Source organism: Hemiscyllium ocellatum, chromosome 10 (assembly GCF_020745735.1).
Source record: "Hemiscyllium ocellatum isolate sHemOce1 chromosome 10, sHemOce1.pat.X.cur, whole genome shotgun sequence".
Taxonomy (NCBI): domain Eukaryota; kingdom Metazoa; phylum Chordata; class Chondrichthyes; order Orectolobiformes; family Hemiscylliidae; genus Hemiscyllium; species Hemiscyllium ocellatum.
The window spans coordinates 102,485,348-102,504,956 of NC_083410.1; the positions used below are offsets into that span (position 1 = coordinate 102,485,348).

General features: G+C 41.3%; 1 protein-coding gene across 2 annotated transcripts in view; it reads right to left on the bottom strand.

Annotated features, from left to right (window-relative positions):
- fermt1 (FERM domain containing kindlin 1) overlaps positions 1–19,609 on the bottom strand; it is a 90,715-nt gene that overhangs the window by 20,598 nt on the left and 50,508 nt on the right. For both annotated transcript variants that reach the window (XM_060831075.1, XM_060831076.1), the window contains exons 5-8: positions 16,457–16,670; positions 10,755–10,857; positions 9,223–9,330; positions 7,398–7,529 (exon numbers count right to left, since the gene is read on the bottom strand). In XM_060831075.1, coding sequence (XP_060687058.1) covers positions 7,398–7,529; positions 9,223–9,330; positions 10,755–10,857; positions 16,457–16,670 — 557 coding nt within the window. The remainder of the gene's footprint in view (positions 1–7,397; positions 7,530–9,222; positions 9,331–10,754; positions 10,858–16,456; positions 16,671–19,609) is intronic.

Below are 19,609 nucleotides of genomic sequence, written 5' to 3' on the forward strand. Positions count from 1 at the left end.
TGAAGTTCTAAATTGGAGAAAAGCCAATTTTGATGGTATTAGGCAAGAACTTTCAAAAGCTGATTGGGGGCAGATGTTTGCAGGTAAAGGGACGGCTGGAAAATGAGGAGCCTTCAGAAATGAAATAGAGTCCAGAGAAAATGCATTCCAGTTAGCGTGAAAGGAAAGACTGGTAGGTGTAGGGAATGCTGGATGACTAAAGAAATTGAAGGTTTGGTTAAGAAAAAGAAGAAAACATGTGTCAGATATAGATAGGATAGATCAAGTGAATCCTTAGAAGAGTATAAAGGCAGTAGGAGTACACTGAAGAGAGGAATCAGGAGGGCAAAAAAGGGACATAGCTTCAGGAAATAGGGTTAAGGAGAATCCAAAGGGTTTTTATTAAGGACAAAAGGGTAACGAGGGAGCAAATAGGGCCCCTCAAAGATCAGCAAGGCGGCCTTTGTGTGGAGCTGCAGGAGATGGGGGGAGATACTAAATGAGTATTTTGCATCAGAGTTTCTAGTGGAAAAGGACATGGAAGATATAGAATGGAGGGAAATAGATGGTGACATCTTGAAAAGTGTCCATATTACAGAGGAGGAAGTGCTGGATGTCTTGAAACGCAAAAAAGTGGATAAATCCCCAGGACCTGATCAGGTGTACCCGAGAACTCTGTAACCCTGGGAGCTAGGAAAGTGATTGCTGGGCCTCTTGCTGACATAATTGTATCATCGATAGTCACAGGTGGGTGCCAGAAGACTGGAGGTTGGCTAACTTCATGCTGCTGTTTAAAAATGTGGTAAGGACAGCCAGGGAACTATAGACCAGTGAGCCTGACCTCGGTGGTGGGCAAGTTGTTGGAGGGAATCCTGAGGAACAGGATGTACATGTATTTGGAAAGGCAAGGACTGATTTGGGATAGCCAACAAGGCTTTGTGCATGGGAAATCATGTCTCAAACTTGACTGAGTTTTTTGAAGAAGTAACAAAGAGATTGATGAGGGCATAGTGGTAGACGTGGTCTGGAAGGACTTCAGAAAGGCATTTGACAAGGTTCCTATGGGAGTCTGGTTAGCAAGGTTAGATCTCATTGAATACAGGGAGAACTAGCCATTTGGATACAGAACTGGCTCAAAGGTAGAAGACAGAGAGTGGTGGTGGAGGGTTGTTTTTCAGACTGGAGGCCTGTGACCAGTGGAGTGCCACAAAGATTGGTGCTGGGTCCTCTACTTTTTGTCATTTATATGAATGATTTGGATGTGAGCATAAAAGGTACAGTTAGTAAGTTTGCAGATGACAACAAAATTAGAGGTGTAGTGGATAGCAAAGAGGGTTACCTCAGATTACAACAGGATCTTAACCAGATGGGCCAATGGGCTGAGAAGTGGCAGATGGAGTTTAATTTAAATAAATACAAGGTGCTGCATTTGGGAAAGCAAATCTTAGCAGGACTTATACACTTAATGGTAAGGTCCTAGGGAGTGTTGCTGAACAAAGAGACCTTGGACTGCAGGTTCATATCTACCTGCGATTCCACTTTCAAGGAGCTAAGATAGTGAAGAAGGCGTTTGGTATGCTTTCCTTTATTGGTCAGAGTATTGAGTACAGGAGTTGCGAGGTCATGTTGCGGCTGTACAGGACATTGGTTAGGCCACTGTTAGAATATTGTGTGCAATTCTGGTCTCCTTTCTATTGCAAGGATGTTGTGAAACTTGAAAGGGTTCAGAAAAGATTTAGAAGGATGTTGCCAAGGTTAGAGGAATTGAGCTATGGGAGAGGCTGAACAGGCTGGGGCTGTTTTCCCTGGAGGGTCGCAGGCTGAATGTTATAGAGGTTTATAAGATCATGAGGGGCACGGATAGGTTAAGTAGACAAAGTCTCTTCCCTGGGTGGGAGTCTAGAACTGGAGGGCACAGGAGAAAGATATAAAAGAGACCTAAGGGGCAACATTTTCACACAGAAGGTGGTATGTGTATGGAATGAGCTGCCAGAGGATGTGGTGGAGCCTAATACAATTGCAACATTTAAACGGCATCTGGTTGGTTATATGAATAGGAAGGGTTTAGAAGGATATGGGTCGGGTGCTGGGAGGTGGGACTAGATTGGGTTGGAATATCTGGTGGGCATGGACAAGTGGACCGAAGGGTCTGTTTCCATGTTGTACATCTCTGTGACTCTATGAAGAACCTTCATAAAGGTGAAGCAGAGCATGCGTGACCTATAGCCTGGGGCAAGATTTAAAGTACCCCAGAATCAAAGAAGTGAAACATGTCTAGGTGTATGGAAGTACTTTCTAAAACAAAAAGCTTTTACTAATGTAATGTTTCTCTTCAAACTCACACAGTAATTAATGGAAAATCTGCAGTTTTCATCTATTGCACAATTAAATAATAGGAAATAGACTTGTAATCATAATTGCTACACTTCAACTTGCAGTGTGGGTAAGGGGAGACATGAAATAGCCACTTGAAGTAAGAAAAAATAATTAGATTGTCATTCCAGAAAGGATAATTTAATGTAACAGCAGCAGAAACTATTGTAGACAACTGCAGTATTTGAGATTGATGGACTTGGGATTCAAAGCAAGCAAGACATGACTTTCAAATACAGTGGTGTGGAAATATTTTCCAAGAATAAAAAGCTTAGTTTAATTATAAATTTCTTTCAATCCTGTCTGCAGGTGATGAACAGAAAAGCTGCTAACTTTGGCCAGAAATTTAAGTTGGAGTCTCATCACTCAGTTTTCTATCAGGAAAGCCACCTAAATACTGTTTTCACTTTCACAAGCATAGCATTTAATTACTCAAACATTTACTGAGATTCATATTTTATTACACGTGGTTTATAACATTGAAAAGACTCATAAAATGCATTAGCTATAATTCCAAAGAAGAATGTGGTTTTTGAACCAAACATATTTTCAAACTTGTCACTTCTTTCAAAAATTCAGAGGATGATTGCAACTCCACAGACACAACATAATTACTTACCAAGGTGCAGCTTTTAAGTTTAGGTTATATTCCAATGAAACATTTATAAACTTGCATTCTGACATTATCGACTGAACTATCTGCAGGAATAGCTGAAATCTTTTCTTACAATGAGTCAAATATACGGGTCTAAAGTGCACTCTTTGTTCAGCAATTCATGGAAACATTGTGCAGATTGGATGGAACTATCTGTTTTAATCAAATACACAGTATAACAACACACAGAATATGTTCACAGTTCATCCGAAGAGACAATGCTACATGATGTAATTGGAATCACACACAATTGTTACAGTGCAGAAGGAGGTGATTTGGATCATAGTGCCGCAGCTACACACTTCCTGCTGTTAGCCTGTAAACCTGCACACTGTCAAAATCCTTTTGGACTTTCTGATTGAGTCTCCCACTGCCCCACCCTCTAACAGTGCATTCGGAACCACTTGAAGATGTTTCTCCTCAAATTATTTTTCCTATTTTTACCAATTCCCAATGTTACTAATTTGTGCCTCTAGTCCTTGATCCTTTTGCAATTAGGAGAATGATTTATTCTGTGCAGACCTCTCTTGATTTTGAATACATTACTTTTTCTTTATTTGTTCATGGGATGTGGGACATTGCAGGTTAGGTCAGTGCTTACTGCCAATCCCCAGTTGTCCAGATGGCAGTAAAAAGTCAATCTCATTGCTGTTGGTCTGGAGTCACTTGTAGGCCAGACCAGATAAGTAAGGCAGATTTTCTTCCCTAAAGGCCATTAGTAACCTGGGTTCTCACAATAACTCTTGGTGGTTACTATGTGTTTTATTCTAGATGCTTGCTGAATTCAAATTTCATAATTTGCCATGTTAAGATTTGAACCCATGTTATCAGCTATCAGCCTGTGTTTCTGAGTTACTAGTCCAGTGATGTTATCACCTCATCCCTGGAATAATTCTCATAAACCTCTTCTGCGCAATCTCCAATGTCTTTATGTCCTTCCTGAAGCGTGGTATCAGAACTGGACACCATACTCTTGCTAAGGCCAAACTTGTGTCTGATACAATTTCAACATAACCTCCTTGCACTTGTATTCCATGCCTCTATTAATAAAAACGAGAGCACTGTATACTTTAGTTACTCTCTCACACCCAGTCTGCCACCTTTAATGCGTCATGTATAATCCCAAGTCCCTGTACTCCTGCACACCATTTAAAATTGTACCCTCTAACTTCTGGTGTCACAGTGGTTAGCACTGCTGCCTCACAGTGCCAGGGACCTGGGGTTCAATTCCAGCCTTGGGCGACTGTCTGTATGGAGTTTGCACATTCTCCCTGTGTCTGCGTGGGTTTCCTCCCACAATCCAAAGATATGCAGGTTAGGTGGATTGGCCAGGCTTAAATTGCCCATAGTGTTCAGGGATGTGTAGGTTAGGTGCATTAGTCAGGGATAAATGTAAAGTAATAGGGTGGGGGAATGGGTCTGGCTGGGTAACTATTCAGAGAGTTAGTGTGGATTTGTTGGGGCAAAGGGCCTGTTTCTACACTGTCGGAATTCTATGTTGTAGCTGATATTCTGTCTTCATCTTCCCACCAACACGTATCACATTTCTCTTCATGTCACAGGCTGTGGAAGGGTCAGTGGGATTAATGTAGTTTGGTGTTTGTTAGTCAGCATAGACATGGCGGACTGGAGGACTTGTTTCTGTGCTGTCAGACTCTTGACTTTATTACTCTATCTGCCACCCCACCAACGTGTCTATGCTAGCTTTTGCAAATATATTGCAAAGCTGTGGATCATTAGTAGATGACAGAAAAAGCAAGACTCCCTAGCATTGACCTCTGGGGAGCTCTGCTACAAACCTCCCCCTACCTATTAACCTTTAATCTCTCTTCCCTGCCACTCAGACAATTTTGTATCACATGATTGCCACTACATCTTTTATTCCACGAGCACTAACTTTGCTCACGGATCTGTTGTGTTTCACTGGACCCAGTGCCTTCTAGCTATCCGTGCAGACCACATCAACAGCACTGGTCTGATCAGCCCATACTGATTCTCTTTAACCCAAACTCCAGAAACCTGATTTTCCCTGAAGAAATCCAAGTTGGCTCTCCCTTAATAATTCTCACTTTTCCATTTGACTTAATTTTATCCCAAATTATTATTCTTTGAGGTTACCCAACTGGTACCTTGTCAGTTTCCAAACAACAGCCTACCTGCATTTTACATACCAGTGTCCACTAATCATCTTAATAGGAGCCAAGTATGATACATGGAATTCACAGTATGTGACATTTACAGCAACTTAACAAACTAAAGTTTTTTTTTACATTTGTTTACATGATGTGGGTATGGCTGAGGGCAAGGCCACTATTTAATGTCTAGTCCTGATGGCCAGAGGGCAGTTTTAAGAGTCTGGAGTCATGTGTAAAGCAGACCAGGTAAGGACAGCAGGTTCCAGTATTAGTGAATCGGACAGGCTTTTAATGACAATGAACAGTTGCCATTGGCAAGCTTTTTATTCCAGATAACTGTTGCATTTGAATGTCACCATCTGCCATGTTGAGATTTGAATCCACATCACCAAAACACAAACCTGAGGTTCTGGGTTATCATTCCTATGGCATTAACACTGCCCTTTTATTGATAGGATCCCTTTTTATGGCAACCCGAGGGGAAACCGGTTCCTTTAACTTGAAGAAAAAACATCCACGTATCCACTCATTAGGGGCGGGGGTGATCGTTATTAATTAAACAAGTTCCGCACACTCAGAAAGGCTCTTGTGGTGCAGTGGTGGTGTCCCTACTTTTGAGGCTGGAGAGCTTTGTTCAGGTTCCAACTTCTCAAGAGGCATGTAATTACATCTCTAAACAGGTTGGTTAGAAAATATCTTAACACACTCAGATTGTTGGACAGTCACCACATAGAGGTCCCTACCTTCCAGCAGGATACCAAGACTGCACTATATCAAAGCAAGGTTTAATGAATAGGTGACACTGCCCTCCCTACTTGGGCCACTGAGCATCATCAGGCCGGTCAGAGATTTATCTCTGGATATAAAGACTGTTTATAAATTATTAAGAACCTGCATTCTGGCTCTAATCAGCAGACCTCTTACAGAGTAGGCCTTATATTCGATTTTGAAAACATAATCCTATGTTATTCAGACCCCACTTCGGTCACTTGTTGGCCTAGAAACAGAATATCAGAGTTCAAGGGACCACTTTTAACTTTGATTTGGAGATTTCTGAGATGAATGTATCTATTTTACTCAGTCACCTTTCTATCATTGTGCAAAAGATGGCCTTAAAATGGTGGACATGGAGCTGGTATTCTCTCAACATCAACGTTTAGATTAGATTCCCTACAGTATGGAAACAGGCCCTTTGGCCCAACAAATCCACACCGACCCTCCAAAGAGCAACCCACCCAGACCCATTCCCTTACATTTACCCCTGACTAATGTGCCTAACACTACAGGCAATTTAGCATGGCCAATTCACCTAACTTACATGTCTTTGGACTGTGGGTGGAAACTGGAGCACCTGGAGGAAACCCATGCAGACACGAGGAGAATGTGCAAACTCCACACAGACAGACAGTCACCCGAGGTGGGAATTGAACCCGGGTCCCTAGCACTGTGAGGCAGCAGTACTGACCACCGAGCTACCTTATCTCTCCTAGAATTAAGGATTGACCTCCTAGCCATTGTTGCTGACCATCTCATTCAGGTTTTTGTTCCTCTTTGTTGTGTTTTCCTACATAATCGCAGGCTCTGCTTTTTCGAAGTACTCCAATTTCTATGAGGTAGGATAATACTGTCTGGACTTCATTGTCAAGTTAAGCAAACACACATGATCCAAATAGAGAGCAGCATGGCAACTTTAGTGATCTAGAGAATTTATAGAAGCATTATATTTTCAGTTACCTTAATTCATTCGATACTCCCAGTTTTCAGAGAGTGCATTTTGACCCCAAGATATCAGATCGTGTCTATTTTGAATAAAATATCGTAATAAGGGTGGCATGATGGTTCAGTGGTTAGCACTGCTGCCTCACAGCACTAGGGACACGGGTTCGATTCCAGCCTTGGGCGACTGTCTGTGTGGAGTTTGCACATTGTCCCCGTGTCTGCGTGGGTTTCCTCCAGTGCTTCAGTCAGGTGAATTGGCCATGCTAAATTCCCCGTCGTGTTAGGTGCATTAGTCAGAGGAAAATGGGTCTGGGTGGTTACCCTTCAGAGGGTTGGTGTGGACTGGTTGGGCTGAGGGGTCTGTTTCCACACTGTAGAGAATCTAACCAAAAAAAAACCTACGACTGAGTAAGGTTTGTACCTATCCATCAAAAACATTTAAATGTTATGCAAGTGATTGTGAGAAGACACCTCCATTTAAAACAAAAACAGTTGGACAGGTTATTAAAATTATACAAAATAATGAGACTTCTTACCAAAATTTTGTCTATTTTTCCACCTTCGAGTGTCACCTCCAGACTGGCAAGGGCAGCTTCCACCTCATCTTCATCTTGCTCATTAGTGAAGTCTTGTGGTTCCGACAATTGTGATAGCTTGTTTATATGATACTGAAACAATTTTTTAAACATTTAAGATGTGATGTTTACCAAACTGATCATAGTTAAGTGTGTCTTTTTTTTGGAAAGGACTCTGCTAAAGTATCTAAAGAAAGACACACTAGCATTGCACACAGTTCAGAGAAGGTTCACAGGGTGGCATCACATAAGGAGAGACTGTTTTATGAGGAAAGGTTGAGTAGGATGGATGTGTACTCATCGGAATTTAGAAGAATGACAGACAAACTTGTTGAAAAATGCAGAACTCTCAGGGGACTTGACAGGATAGATGTGGAAAGGTTGTTTCCCATTGAGAGACACTTTAGGATCGGGGGCATAATCTCAGAATAAGGTACTGCACATTTAAGAGAGAGGTGGGGAGGACTTGCTTCTGTGAGGGTAGTGAATCTGTGGAATTCTTTACAACAGAGGGCTGTCGAAGGTGTGTTGTTGCATTAATTCAAGGCTGTTATCCCTTTTTAAAAAAACTGTCAAAACAGTGCTCATGTGAAATTGTATGCATGAATGAACCGGAACCTGGTATCAATGAATATAGCAAGCTGGTAAAGATAACCTAGAACACAATATCTCACAATGAATAAAAGTTTCTTTCTGTATCAAGTGTGTATGAATGAAGGCTCTTTTTAGACGTTTATTTTTGTCACCTCTGTTTGGCTCCTGATACCAGCCCCACCAGATAATATAGCAACGGAGGTGGCATGAGGGATGAGAGGAGGTACGGAATGAACGAGGGCTGTGAGGTGGCATGAGTTTGGGTGAGAGAGTGCCTAATAGCTTTTAACAAAACTGAGTCAAAATCTCAAGAACCTTTCCCAGCATTCTCACCTTCATGGCCATCTCTGAACTACTGCACTACCTCTGCAGGTAGCAGGCTCCTTCCAGCTCAGCACCATCCCCATGACCTGTCCTACCTGCCTATCTTTCTTTCCACCTATCCACTCCACCCTCCTCTCTGACCTATCACCTTCAGCCCCAACCCCATCCACCTATTGTACTCTTTGCTACCTTCTCCCCAGCCCCATACCCTCCCATTTATCTCTCCATCCCAGAGGCTCCCTGCCTTCATTACTGTTGATGGGCTTTTGCCCGAAATGTTGATTTTCCTGCTCCTCAGATGCTGTCTGATCTGTTGTGCTTTTCCAGCACCACTCTAATCTGGACAAAATTGAACCATGTCAACCCCAAGCATGACCAACCCACACCCCTCCCCAGAATGGAAATAATGCAGAGGTGGGGTCACTGCCAAGGAGACGGTTTTGCTTGATCAACTTGAGATTCCCCCTCACCCTGTGGTGCAAACCTAGCCCATTAGCTCCACAGACACTGCCTGAGCCATTGAGTATCTCCAGAATCCTCTTGTATTTCTTTAATTCCTCATGGTTATTTCTGTTTTCACTGGCAGCATCATATCAAAATTCAGTCAGCATGTCCTTTCAGCATTTTCTGATTATTGCTCTTCATTTTTTAATGAATTGCATCAGCAATGAATGCATAAGGATTGAAAATCCAAGACAATTGAAGATATTTTTTTCTAATTTAGAATATGAGCTGAGAATGCCAGATGTGATCGAAGTATGTTCTGCCGGAGGCCTGTCTGTTATCTAGAAGTCTGTCGGGACATGTTCTTCCCCCTTGTTGAAACAGGTTTTTGTAGCAACAGTTGGCTTTAAACAATTACATTTACCTGCAGTGCTGCAAATATTAACATTTCTTCCTCAGTGCAATCAATTTCCTCCAGCAGAATTGCCCACCGTGCTTGCTCATAAAGCTGGTTTATCCGGACTGCATCATACTGCGTGTAAGAGAGAGAGAGAGAGAGAGACGTCACTAAGGGTGTAATACAGACACCGCTTTTAGTGCACAATGATATTCTATTACAGAGGAAAGAGAAATACTACAGGGTTAAATAAGGTGCTATGTGCCGCTACTGTATTAATCACGTCAACTCCAGCATGGACTATCTGCATGGACTATCGCCTTATTCTGAAAAGGCAGTAATGGGATAGAGAATGGAGACTAAAATGTACAACACCCACTTCTCTTCCCAAAGCAATAAGGCTAGGCTTTGCAATTAGGCCATGGGTTACTAACTTACAAATACTTCACACATGCTTCTGAAATTCTTTTCTCCATTATTGCAATGGTGTTATAAATCCATTTAAAATAATTAATAGCTCAACTAAAATTAAATTAATTAAATTTTTGCATAACAGTGCTGCATGGAATATTTTCGGGTAATGGCATTATGGTCTTTATCCATGGAAGTTTGTGAACCTCTTCATGAATTTGTACTTGTAGTTTTGCAGCAGGTTTGGTGTTTTTGTTGTATTACAAAAATACCTTAGTTAGGAGAATCACCTGAATATATATCACACAACACCAGGTTATGCTATAATCAACTTTTGCTCTAAATTCTGTGCCTTACAATTGTGTCCTCCACAACCACCTGATGAAGGAGCAGCGCTCCGAAAGCTAGTGCTTCCAATTAAACCTATTGGACTATAACCTGGTGTTGTGTGATTTTTACTTTGTACACCCCAGTCCAACACCGAAATCTCCAAATCCTGAATATATATAAATGTTTTCCCCTTGTAGTACAGATTGCATGCAGCAGTCTCTTGCTGTGGCAGCCTCATTCTGGATGGGTGGTCTTGGCTTGACATGGTGGTCTCCAGGTTTGACGGTCTTGTCCCAGCATCAACGCCTTCTTCAGCAGCACTTTCCAGGTGTCCCACTATGGTGATCTCGTCCAGTCCCAGTGCGGAGGTATCATCCTGGTGTGTAGTATGGAGGTCTCGTCCTGTTGCGGAGGTCCTGTATTCCAGTCTGGAGCAGCAGTATCTCATTGGTGACAGCCTTGACCTGGAGGGGCAGTCTCCAGGTTTGATTGTTTTGTCCAAGCGTGGAGGTCTTGTAGGTGTGGACATCATCTTCAGCTGCAGCTTCCAGGTATTTCAGCGCTTGTTGTCTTAATCGACTTTCTCCGAAATGAAATTAATTTCAGGTGAACTCTGCCTTTTTTCTCATTACTGATGACTTATGTCATTAATACAGGCACTATAGTATGTCAACTTATAAAACTTTTCACTTATTTTTAAAAATACACATGACAATCTATTCTGTTCGAATAGTATGCTCCCATTTGCCTTAACTACCGTGTCTCTTCCCAGTACTGTGGTGGGATGCTCAAAAGATTATTATGACTGTGTCTCTTACTTTTGGGTTCAGATCAAAGAAACTGTAGTACTTGTAACGTAACAGCAGCTTATCTTCCTTCTGGATGCCTTGTTCCATCAGTGAACGTGATGAATCTAACCATCTGCAGAAATTGTGCAATGAAAGAAACTGTAAATAAATGATGAAAGATCCGGAGGTGGAGTCTTTGTATTATTTCACATTTACTACATTAAAGCAACCCACATAGTCAACTTTTGCTCTGTTTGGCTTAACTGATTATCTACTATATATCAACCATTGTACTTTACAATAAATGTGTCATAAACTATTAATCTACATTCGAAAAGTTGCAACAAGGCACATTAACCACAATATTTCATGGAATTCCAACTTACATTTTAACAGTTTATTATTTCTGTCATATATTGTCTTCAGTTCAATTCTAATTATAATTTTAAGGGTATTTTTGAATTAATAATGAGTGTCATCTTTCACATTTGTTAGGGACCAGGCCAGACACCATCAAAACATTTCAGGAAAGTAGCCCAGACCCTATCTTTGCTGGTTGTTTTAAGGTGTACTGCGGATATTCCAGGAGTGATGCAGTTGGTCAAACCACATAGTTTTAAACAAAACAGAATTTATTTACAAGATTACTAAATGAAACACAAACAAGATGGCTGAAATTAATTCAGAAGGAGAATGGGAATCTAAACTATAGTTCCAGTGTCCAAGAAGTTGAGAGTAGTGAAGTCAGAAATAAGACTTCAAAAGTCACAAGAGCGCACTGGCAAGCAGGAAAGTGGTTTGAAGTGTGTCTACTTCAACACCAGGAGCATCTGGAATAAGGTGGCTGAGCTTGCAGCATGGGTTAGTATCTGAGACTTTGATGTTGTGGCCATTTCAGAGACATGAATAGAGCAGGGACAGGAATGGTTGTTACAGTTTCTGGGATTTGGATATTTCCGTAAGAACAGAGAAGGTGGTAAAAGCGGGGGAGGTGTGGCATTGTTAGTCAAGGACAGTATTACCGTGGCAGGAAGGACATTTGAGGACTCATCTACTGAGGTAATATGGGCTGAGGTTAGAAACAGGAAAGGAGAGGTCACCTTGTTGGGAGTTTTCAACAGGTCTCTAAATAGTTCCAGAGATATAGAGGAAAGGATTGCAGAGATATCCTGGATAGGAGCGAGTGTGACCGGGTAGTTGTTATGGGGAACTTTAACTTTCCAAATATTGACTGGAAATACTATAGTTAGAGTACTTTAGATGGATCAGTTTTTGTCGAATGTGTGCAGGAGGATTTCCTAACACACTATGTCGAGAGACCAACAAGGGGCAAGGGCCTGTTGGATTTGGTACCGGGTATTGAACCCGGCCAGGTGTTAGATTTGTGATGGTGACCACAATTTGGTTATGCTTACTTTACCAATGGGCAAGAGCTACAGCTGGGGCGGGAGGAGAAGGAAATTATAATGCAATTAGCTAAGATTCAGGATGCATAGGATGGGGAAAGAAACTGCAGGGGATGGGCACAATTGAAATGCGGAGCTTATTCAAGGAACAGCTACTGCGTGTCCTTGATAAGTATGTACCTGTCAGGCAGGGAGGAAGTGGTCGAGCAGGGGAGCCATGCTTTACAAAAGATGTTGAATCTCTTGTCAAGAGCAAGAAGGAGGCTTATGTTAGGATGAGACGTGAAGGTCTCAGGGCGCTTGAGAGTTACAAGTTAGCCAGGAAAAACCTAAAGAGAAAGCTAAGAAGAGCCAGAAGGGGACGTGAGAAGTTGTTGGTGGATAGAATCAAGGAAAACACAAAGGCTTGCTATAGATATATCAGGAATAAAGGAATGACAAGAGTAGGAGTAGGGCCAGTCAAGAACTGTAGTGGGAAGTTGTGCGTGGAATCCAACGAGATAGGAGAAGCACTAAATGAATATTTTTCATCAGTATTCACACTGGAAAAAGACAATGTCGTTGAGGAGAATACAAATATACAAGCTATTAGACTAGATGGGATCAAGGTTCACAAGGAGGAGGTGTTAGCAATTCTGGAAAGTGTGAAATAGATAAGTCCCCTTTAACTAGATGGTATTTATCTTAGGATACTCTGGGAAGCCAGGGAGGAGATTGCAGAGCCTTTGGCTTTAATCTTTATGTTATTATTGTCTACAAAAATAGTGCCCGAAGACTGGAGGATAGCAAATGTTGTTCCCTTGTTCAAGAGGGGGAGTAGAGACAACCCTGGTAATTATAGACCAGTGAGTCTTTCTTCGGTTGTGGGTAAAGTGTTGAAAAAGGTTATAAGAAAGAGAATTTATAATCAATTGCAAAGGAATAATCAACACTGGCTCACAAACCTTATTGAGTTCTTTGAGAAGGTGACCAAACAGGTGGATGAGGGTAAAGCAGTTTATGTGTTGTACATGGATTTCAGTAAGGTGTTTGATAAGGTTCCACACAGTAGGCTACTGCACAAAATACGAAGGCATGGGATTGAGGGTGTTTTTGGGGTTTAGCTCAGAAATTGGCTAGCTGAAAGAAGACAGAGGGTGATGGTTGATGGGAAATGTTCATCCTGGAGTTCAGTTACTAGTTACTGTTCAGTACTGCAAGTATCTGTTTTGGGTCCACTGCTGTTGGTCATTTTTATAAATGACCTGGATGAGGGCATAGAAGGATGGGTTTGTAAATTTGCAGAAGATACTAAGGTCGATGGAGTTGTGGATAGTGCTGAAGCATGTTGTAGGTTACAGAGGGACATAGATAAGCTGCAGGGCAGGGCTGAAAGGTGGCAAATGGAGTTTAATGCAGAAAAATGTTAGGTCATTCACTTTGGTAGGAGTAACAAGAATAAAGAGTACTGGGCTAATGGTTAGATTCTTGGTAGTGTAGATGAACAGAGAGATCTAGGTGGTAAAAACAATGACTGCAGAAGCTGGAAACCAGATTCTGGATCAGTGGTGCTGGAAGAGCACAGCAGTTCAGGCAGCATCCAACGAGCAGCGAAATCAACGTTTCGGGCAAAAGCCCTTCATCAGGAGTGTCCAGGTACATAGATCCTTGAAAGTTACCTCCCAGGTTGATAGGGTTGTTAAGAAGGCATACGGTGTGTTAGCTTTTATTGGTAGAGGGATTGAGTTTTGGAGTCATGTGATCATGCTGCAACTATACAAATCTCTGGTAAGGCTGCACTTGGAGTATTGTGTACAGTCCTGGTCACCGCATTATACAAAGGACGTGGAAGCTTTGACAAGGGTTCAGAAGTGATTTACCAGGATGTTGCCTGAATAGTATAAAATAGATGGGCTTCACAGATTGGTTCCACAACTTGGTGCAACATAGAGGACTGAAGGGCCAGTACTGCGCTGTAATGTTCTAATAGAATACCAAATAACTTAACCTATCCAAAAACCCAACAAACTATCCCCACTTAAAGATGCTGTACTTGCAATAATACCCATAAACAAGCCTTGGCACAAAAGGGTAAATCAAACACAGGGACTTACAGGAGAGTGAGAAGAGAGACAGAGGGTCAGCATGGAACACTGTGTAGCTGTTTCTTGGATCAGCAGCCTCATACTGCCTGACTGCTCTCAGTGAATAGTCAGACTGCCAATCAAACCAAACCAGAGAAAAGCTAAGCTGGGAGTATTAGTCACTCCCCTTTCTTTGTAGAAGTTTTTTTTAAAAAATAAGTTGAAAGCTTTTTGCCTGAGACAGTATCTGTTAACTATAATCAAATTGGCCCTAAAACCCTTGAAATCCAACATTCAGAACTAGTGTTGTTATAACCTCCTGAAAAAGAAATCAAGGACAACATAATCGTGTTAAAGGAGCAGCATCATCATCACATCAGTATTTCTGTGACTAATTCTTAGGATTGTAATTGAGACAAAATTTATTATAATATGTCCATATATAACGACCGAGCATTGTTAGCTGTGTTCTGGAGGGCTGCTTTAGAGAAAACTTGGACCAAGAGTTACCCATATTCCTGGCACTTGCCGATATGCCCTGACCAGATAGATTCCAGGAAACATACATTTTAATGTGCGCTGGGAACATTGAGCACTCAAAGGTGTAGGAAAGTGCGGCTTCTCCTGGAAGGACTATGGATTAGATTTGAGTGGAGCTGTTTGCTGGGTGCAAGAATATTATATAGAATATACAGTTCTGAAACAATCAGTCCATGCTAGCATTAATGCTCCACTTGAATTCCACACCACTCCATTCCGACCAGTTCAACTTCAGTGACATTAACTTCTATTCCTTTTTCCTTGATACGTAGATCTACCCTTGTTTTGAATGCATCACCTCAATCACTCTGTGAAGAGATTACTAAGCACCACATTGACAGCAGAGGTGATACCAAATGAGGAGCAATAGATGGAAGGAGGGGGTAAGGGTCACAAGCGCAGTGGCAGGGCTCGCACGTACGTATGTTAGACAAGATACAAACAGAGTTGCATTGACAAAATTAACAAGCAGTTTATGAACTTACTTGAGAATCTTCACTGCATCTTAGAATGTTGAAGAAGTGCTATTTGTATGCATTCAGGCATACGTAAAGGCATGCATGAAATTTGGTATGGTTTGGAACAACCTTTTGCTTCTGAGACCCTCCTCCCAAGGTATAAAACTTTCACAGGCCCCTGCATACAGGAATGTTTACTGTATAAAAATCGGTATAAGCCCAGCCAGCAAAGCTCACTTACTCTCAGATGAATATCAAAAAAGCAATATTAAATAGGGATAATATTATTAATATCGGGGTCAATCACTCACTCTTTTCTCTGGGATTCAGGTCTTTTGTCTATGTTTAGAACAAGACTGTGACGAAGTCTGGAGCCGCGTGGCATTGTGGAGCCCAAAATAAGCATTGGTGAGCAAGCTATCGCTAAGTATTTGTTCCATGATTGCACAGCCAGTGGCACCTTCCCATCAGCCAGTAGATAGTTGCGGTGATAATCAGCCAGGTTGGATTTGGCTTGCTTTTCAGGGACATGGGCTACTGGGCAATTTTTCCCATGGCTGGCTATTTGTCAGTATTGGAGCTGTAAAGGGATAGGTTGACTCAGGGTGGAGCTGGTACTTGAGCATATGAGTTCGGTGGGGCTGCTGAGGTATTACCAGGACCCACAACTGTGCAGTGCCTTCAGCTGTTTCTTCATATCACAGAATCCCAACAGTGCAGGTAGAAGCCTTTCAGTCCATTGAGTCAGCATTGACCCTTTGAAAAGCATCCCACTCAGTCCCACTGTAGATCCACATTTCCCGTGGCTGATCCACCTAACCTGCACGTCTTTGGACTTTGAAACCGAAGTACCTGGTGCAAACTCCGCACAGTCCCTTGGAGAACGCGCAAACTCCACGCAGACAGTTACCCAAGGCTGGAACTGAACATGGATCCTTGGCACTGTGAGGTGGGAAAGTGAACCGCTGTGTCACCATGCTGCCCTATATATCATGTGGAGCGAATGAAGATATGAGTCTTTTAAACTATTTAAACATCTGATTGATGGGTTGAATGGCTGCTTTACGTACCAGAACTTTTCTGTGGTTCAATGGTGTATCACCTGTTAAGCTTCTAACTCAAGGGACTATAAGCCTTTGCAAGCTGACCTCATAATTTGACACCATTATCATGGAAGAGGGTTATATATAATAAACTTATTCCTTTGCATCACTGCAATTTAAATAGTAGGTAATTAGTAAATAAATCATGTCAAGCAATCCTACCCAGCATTCAGCTCTGCTTTGTCCACTTGATTCTGTGGCCTGTACATTTTGGCCAGTGCCTGTGGTGTAAGGATTGGCTGGCTGACAGCCAGAATGTTACAGTTCCGTTCGGCGAGAGGACTATCACTGAACCATGTAATTGTAGAAGAGACCGGTGTTCCATTGACTGGGTCATATATGGGAGTCATCGTCTTGCTGTATAGACCAGGACTTGCTGTGCAACGAGACAAGTGACAAAATGTTTATATCATTGACACCGTAGCACTCCGACATTTATTAGAAGTGAGCAAATAATTAGACATCATACAAAATGAAGCAATAACCTTTATGCTGATGTTTGGTGTCTTCACAGGATAGAGGTCTAAATCTGGTTCGTTACTTTAATTTGGAACGGTGACAGATGTGCATTGCAGGAAATTATAAAGACTGGCTACACCATAATTAACTAACTACAAAGCAGAAACAACATAATATGTAAATATTTCACTTGGTCATTGTGTTAATGGTATCATAAAGGCAAGATGTCCTCTGAATGCTTTTTCTTGTAAAGTTGGTAAACATCCATTTTAGAATTTCACTATAAACAGTAAACACCCTTCAATATTGGGGGAGGGGATTTCCACCCACAGTTCCAATATATGTGCAGCAAAACTTGAGAAATTGCCTTGCTCTTCCTATTGTAACACACAATAAAATGCAAGAAATCTGAAGACAAATCTTAAGAACACAATAGATTACAACAAACAAACAGTATTGGTGCTGTTCCATATTAACAATTGTTTTGGTCATTAAAATAAACATTACCGTCGTGTTCTTAATATAATTAGTCAGTAACCATGGCAATACCAAGCGCATGTACACAACATTTACTTTTGCAATCACGCCTCAATCATGCTCTGGCAAAGTAGAAACTAGGTTTTATGGAAATTCTATACTTAGTCATTGAATTTAAATGCCACCAGCTGCTCTGGTCAGATTTGAACCCATGCCCCTTGAGCACTGGCCTGTGTCTCTGAATTATTAGTTTGACTTTTCCTTTATCATTGTGAGAGATATTGGCATTGCTGGCAAGGTTGGCATTGTTTGCTCATCTCCAGTTGCTCTTGAGCTGTCTCTCGGCCATTCCAGAGAACAATCTTTTAAAAAGTCAAAAACACTCCCGAGGAACTGGAGTCACATCAGGTAAGGGTGGTGGATTCCCTTCTCTAAAGGGCATTACGGAATCAGATGCTTTTCAAGACAAGCAATGATAGTCCCACCATGAAACAGATCCCAGATTTATTAATTGACTTTAAATTCCACCAGTGTCCTCATTAGTTTTAAGGATTTCCTTCTCTAAAAATGAGTGAACCAGATGGATATTTACAACAATAGATAATGGTTCCTTTGTCACCATTAGATATGGTTTAATTTCGGATTTCATTGACTCAAATTTCACCGTTTGTTGTAGTGGGATTCAAATCCATGTCCCTAGTAGGCTCTGGATTACTACTCCCATGATATTACAACTAAATTGACACCTCCCCTTACCAAGTTATCATGCTGTTCCTGTGTACTTCTAGTGGCTAAAGAAGAGTGATTTCAGTAAATATCTGACAGGAGGGTGAATAAAGCATGGTCCAGGGTGAGAAGGAATTGTACTTAATCAAACACCTCCAATTTGAGGTTTTCAAGTATATCGCATTGAGTTATCTGACTGGAGTGTAGATCTGTCAGACTGTGATGTGAAAAGTCAGAAATCTGTTGAATTCCTACTCTTAAGAATCCCCATTTTAAATATTTTTAAATTAACTGCACCCAACTTTTCTTTCAAAAATGGGTTTCTACAGCAGTTGCCTATCAATGTCTCAGAGACAGGGTGTCACACATTTACATTCTTGGCTAGTTCGTAGGTGCGATTTCAAAGTGACTTGTTTGACCTGTTTGTGCAGATTACCTAAGGGAAAAGCAAAATTTCCAACTGATATATAAAAAAACATTGATCATCAGGTAACCAATAAACTTTAAATAATTCTATTATGGTACTTATTGTCAGTTTGGATGTCGAAGAAAGAATAATGAGGTCCAAGGCAATACTTAGACTTGACTCTTGTATATTCCTAAGCCAACAATGCAGAGGTAAGAGGAAAGTGCATTAAAGAGGTTGAAATAAAGACAAAATTCTGCAAAATCTGGAAATCTGAATCAAAAATATCTATACTGGTAAAACTGGTTCATTATTTTAACTTGGACTGATGATAGTTAGGGCAGCACAGTGGCTCAGTGGTTAGCACTGCTGCCTCACAGCGCCAGGGACCCAGGTTTGATTCCGATCTCGGACGACTGTCTGTGTGGAGTTTGCACATTCTCCCCTTGTCTGTGTGGGTTTTCTCTGGGTGCTCCAGTTTCCTCCCACAATTCAAAGATGTGCAGGTTAGGTGGATTGGCCATGCTAAATTGCCCCTAGTGTTAGGTGCATTTGTCAAGGGTAAATGTCGGGTCAGTGTGGACTTGTTGGGCCAAAGGTCCTGTCTCCATACTGTAGGGAATCTAATCTAATCATTATGGTGTAGCCATAATGGACATCTAAGTACAAAGTAGAAACAACATAATATGAAAACATTTCATTCTGTCGTTGTGTTACTGGTGTCATAAAGCCATTGGCAAGATGTCCTCTAAATGCTGTTTCTTGTAAAGTTGATAAAAATTCATTTTAGATCTTCAGTCCAATTTTACTGCAAATAGTAAACAGAAAAAATTATCCTTCATTGGTGGTTGGTGGTAGGGGGCGGATTTCCACCCATAGTTCCAATACTTGCAGCATGTAAAACTTGATAAAATTCATAGCTTTTTCCATGTAATACACAATAAAGGAAATCCGAAGACAAGTCTTAAAAGCACAACAGCTTGAATTCTCTTGCTGCTGCTGGATTTATTCTATTGGTGTTCCTTCTCCTGGACTAAGGGAGACAGCAAGGAACTCTGTTTTGCTGCATTTGCCTTTGCTAAGGGTGTGTTTATAGGATGTTGCTACATTGATGAATAGGAGTTAAGATATATATTATTTTAAGTATGTTGATAGAGTTAAAGTTATGCCAATTCTTTTTTTTAAATTTATATTTTAATGCTGGTGTAACAATAAGTGATTTTTGCTTAAAGTCTAGGAATTGAATC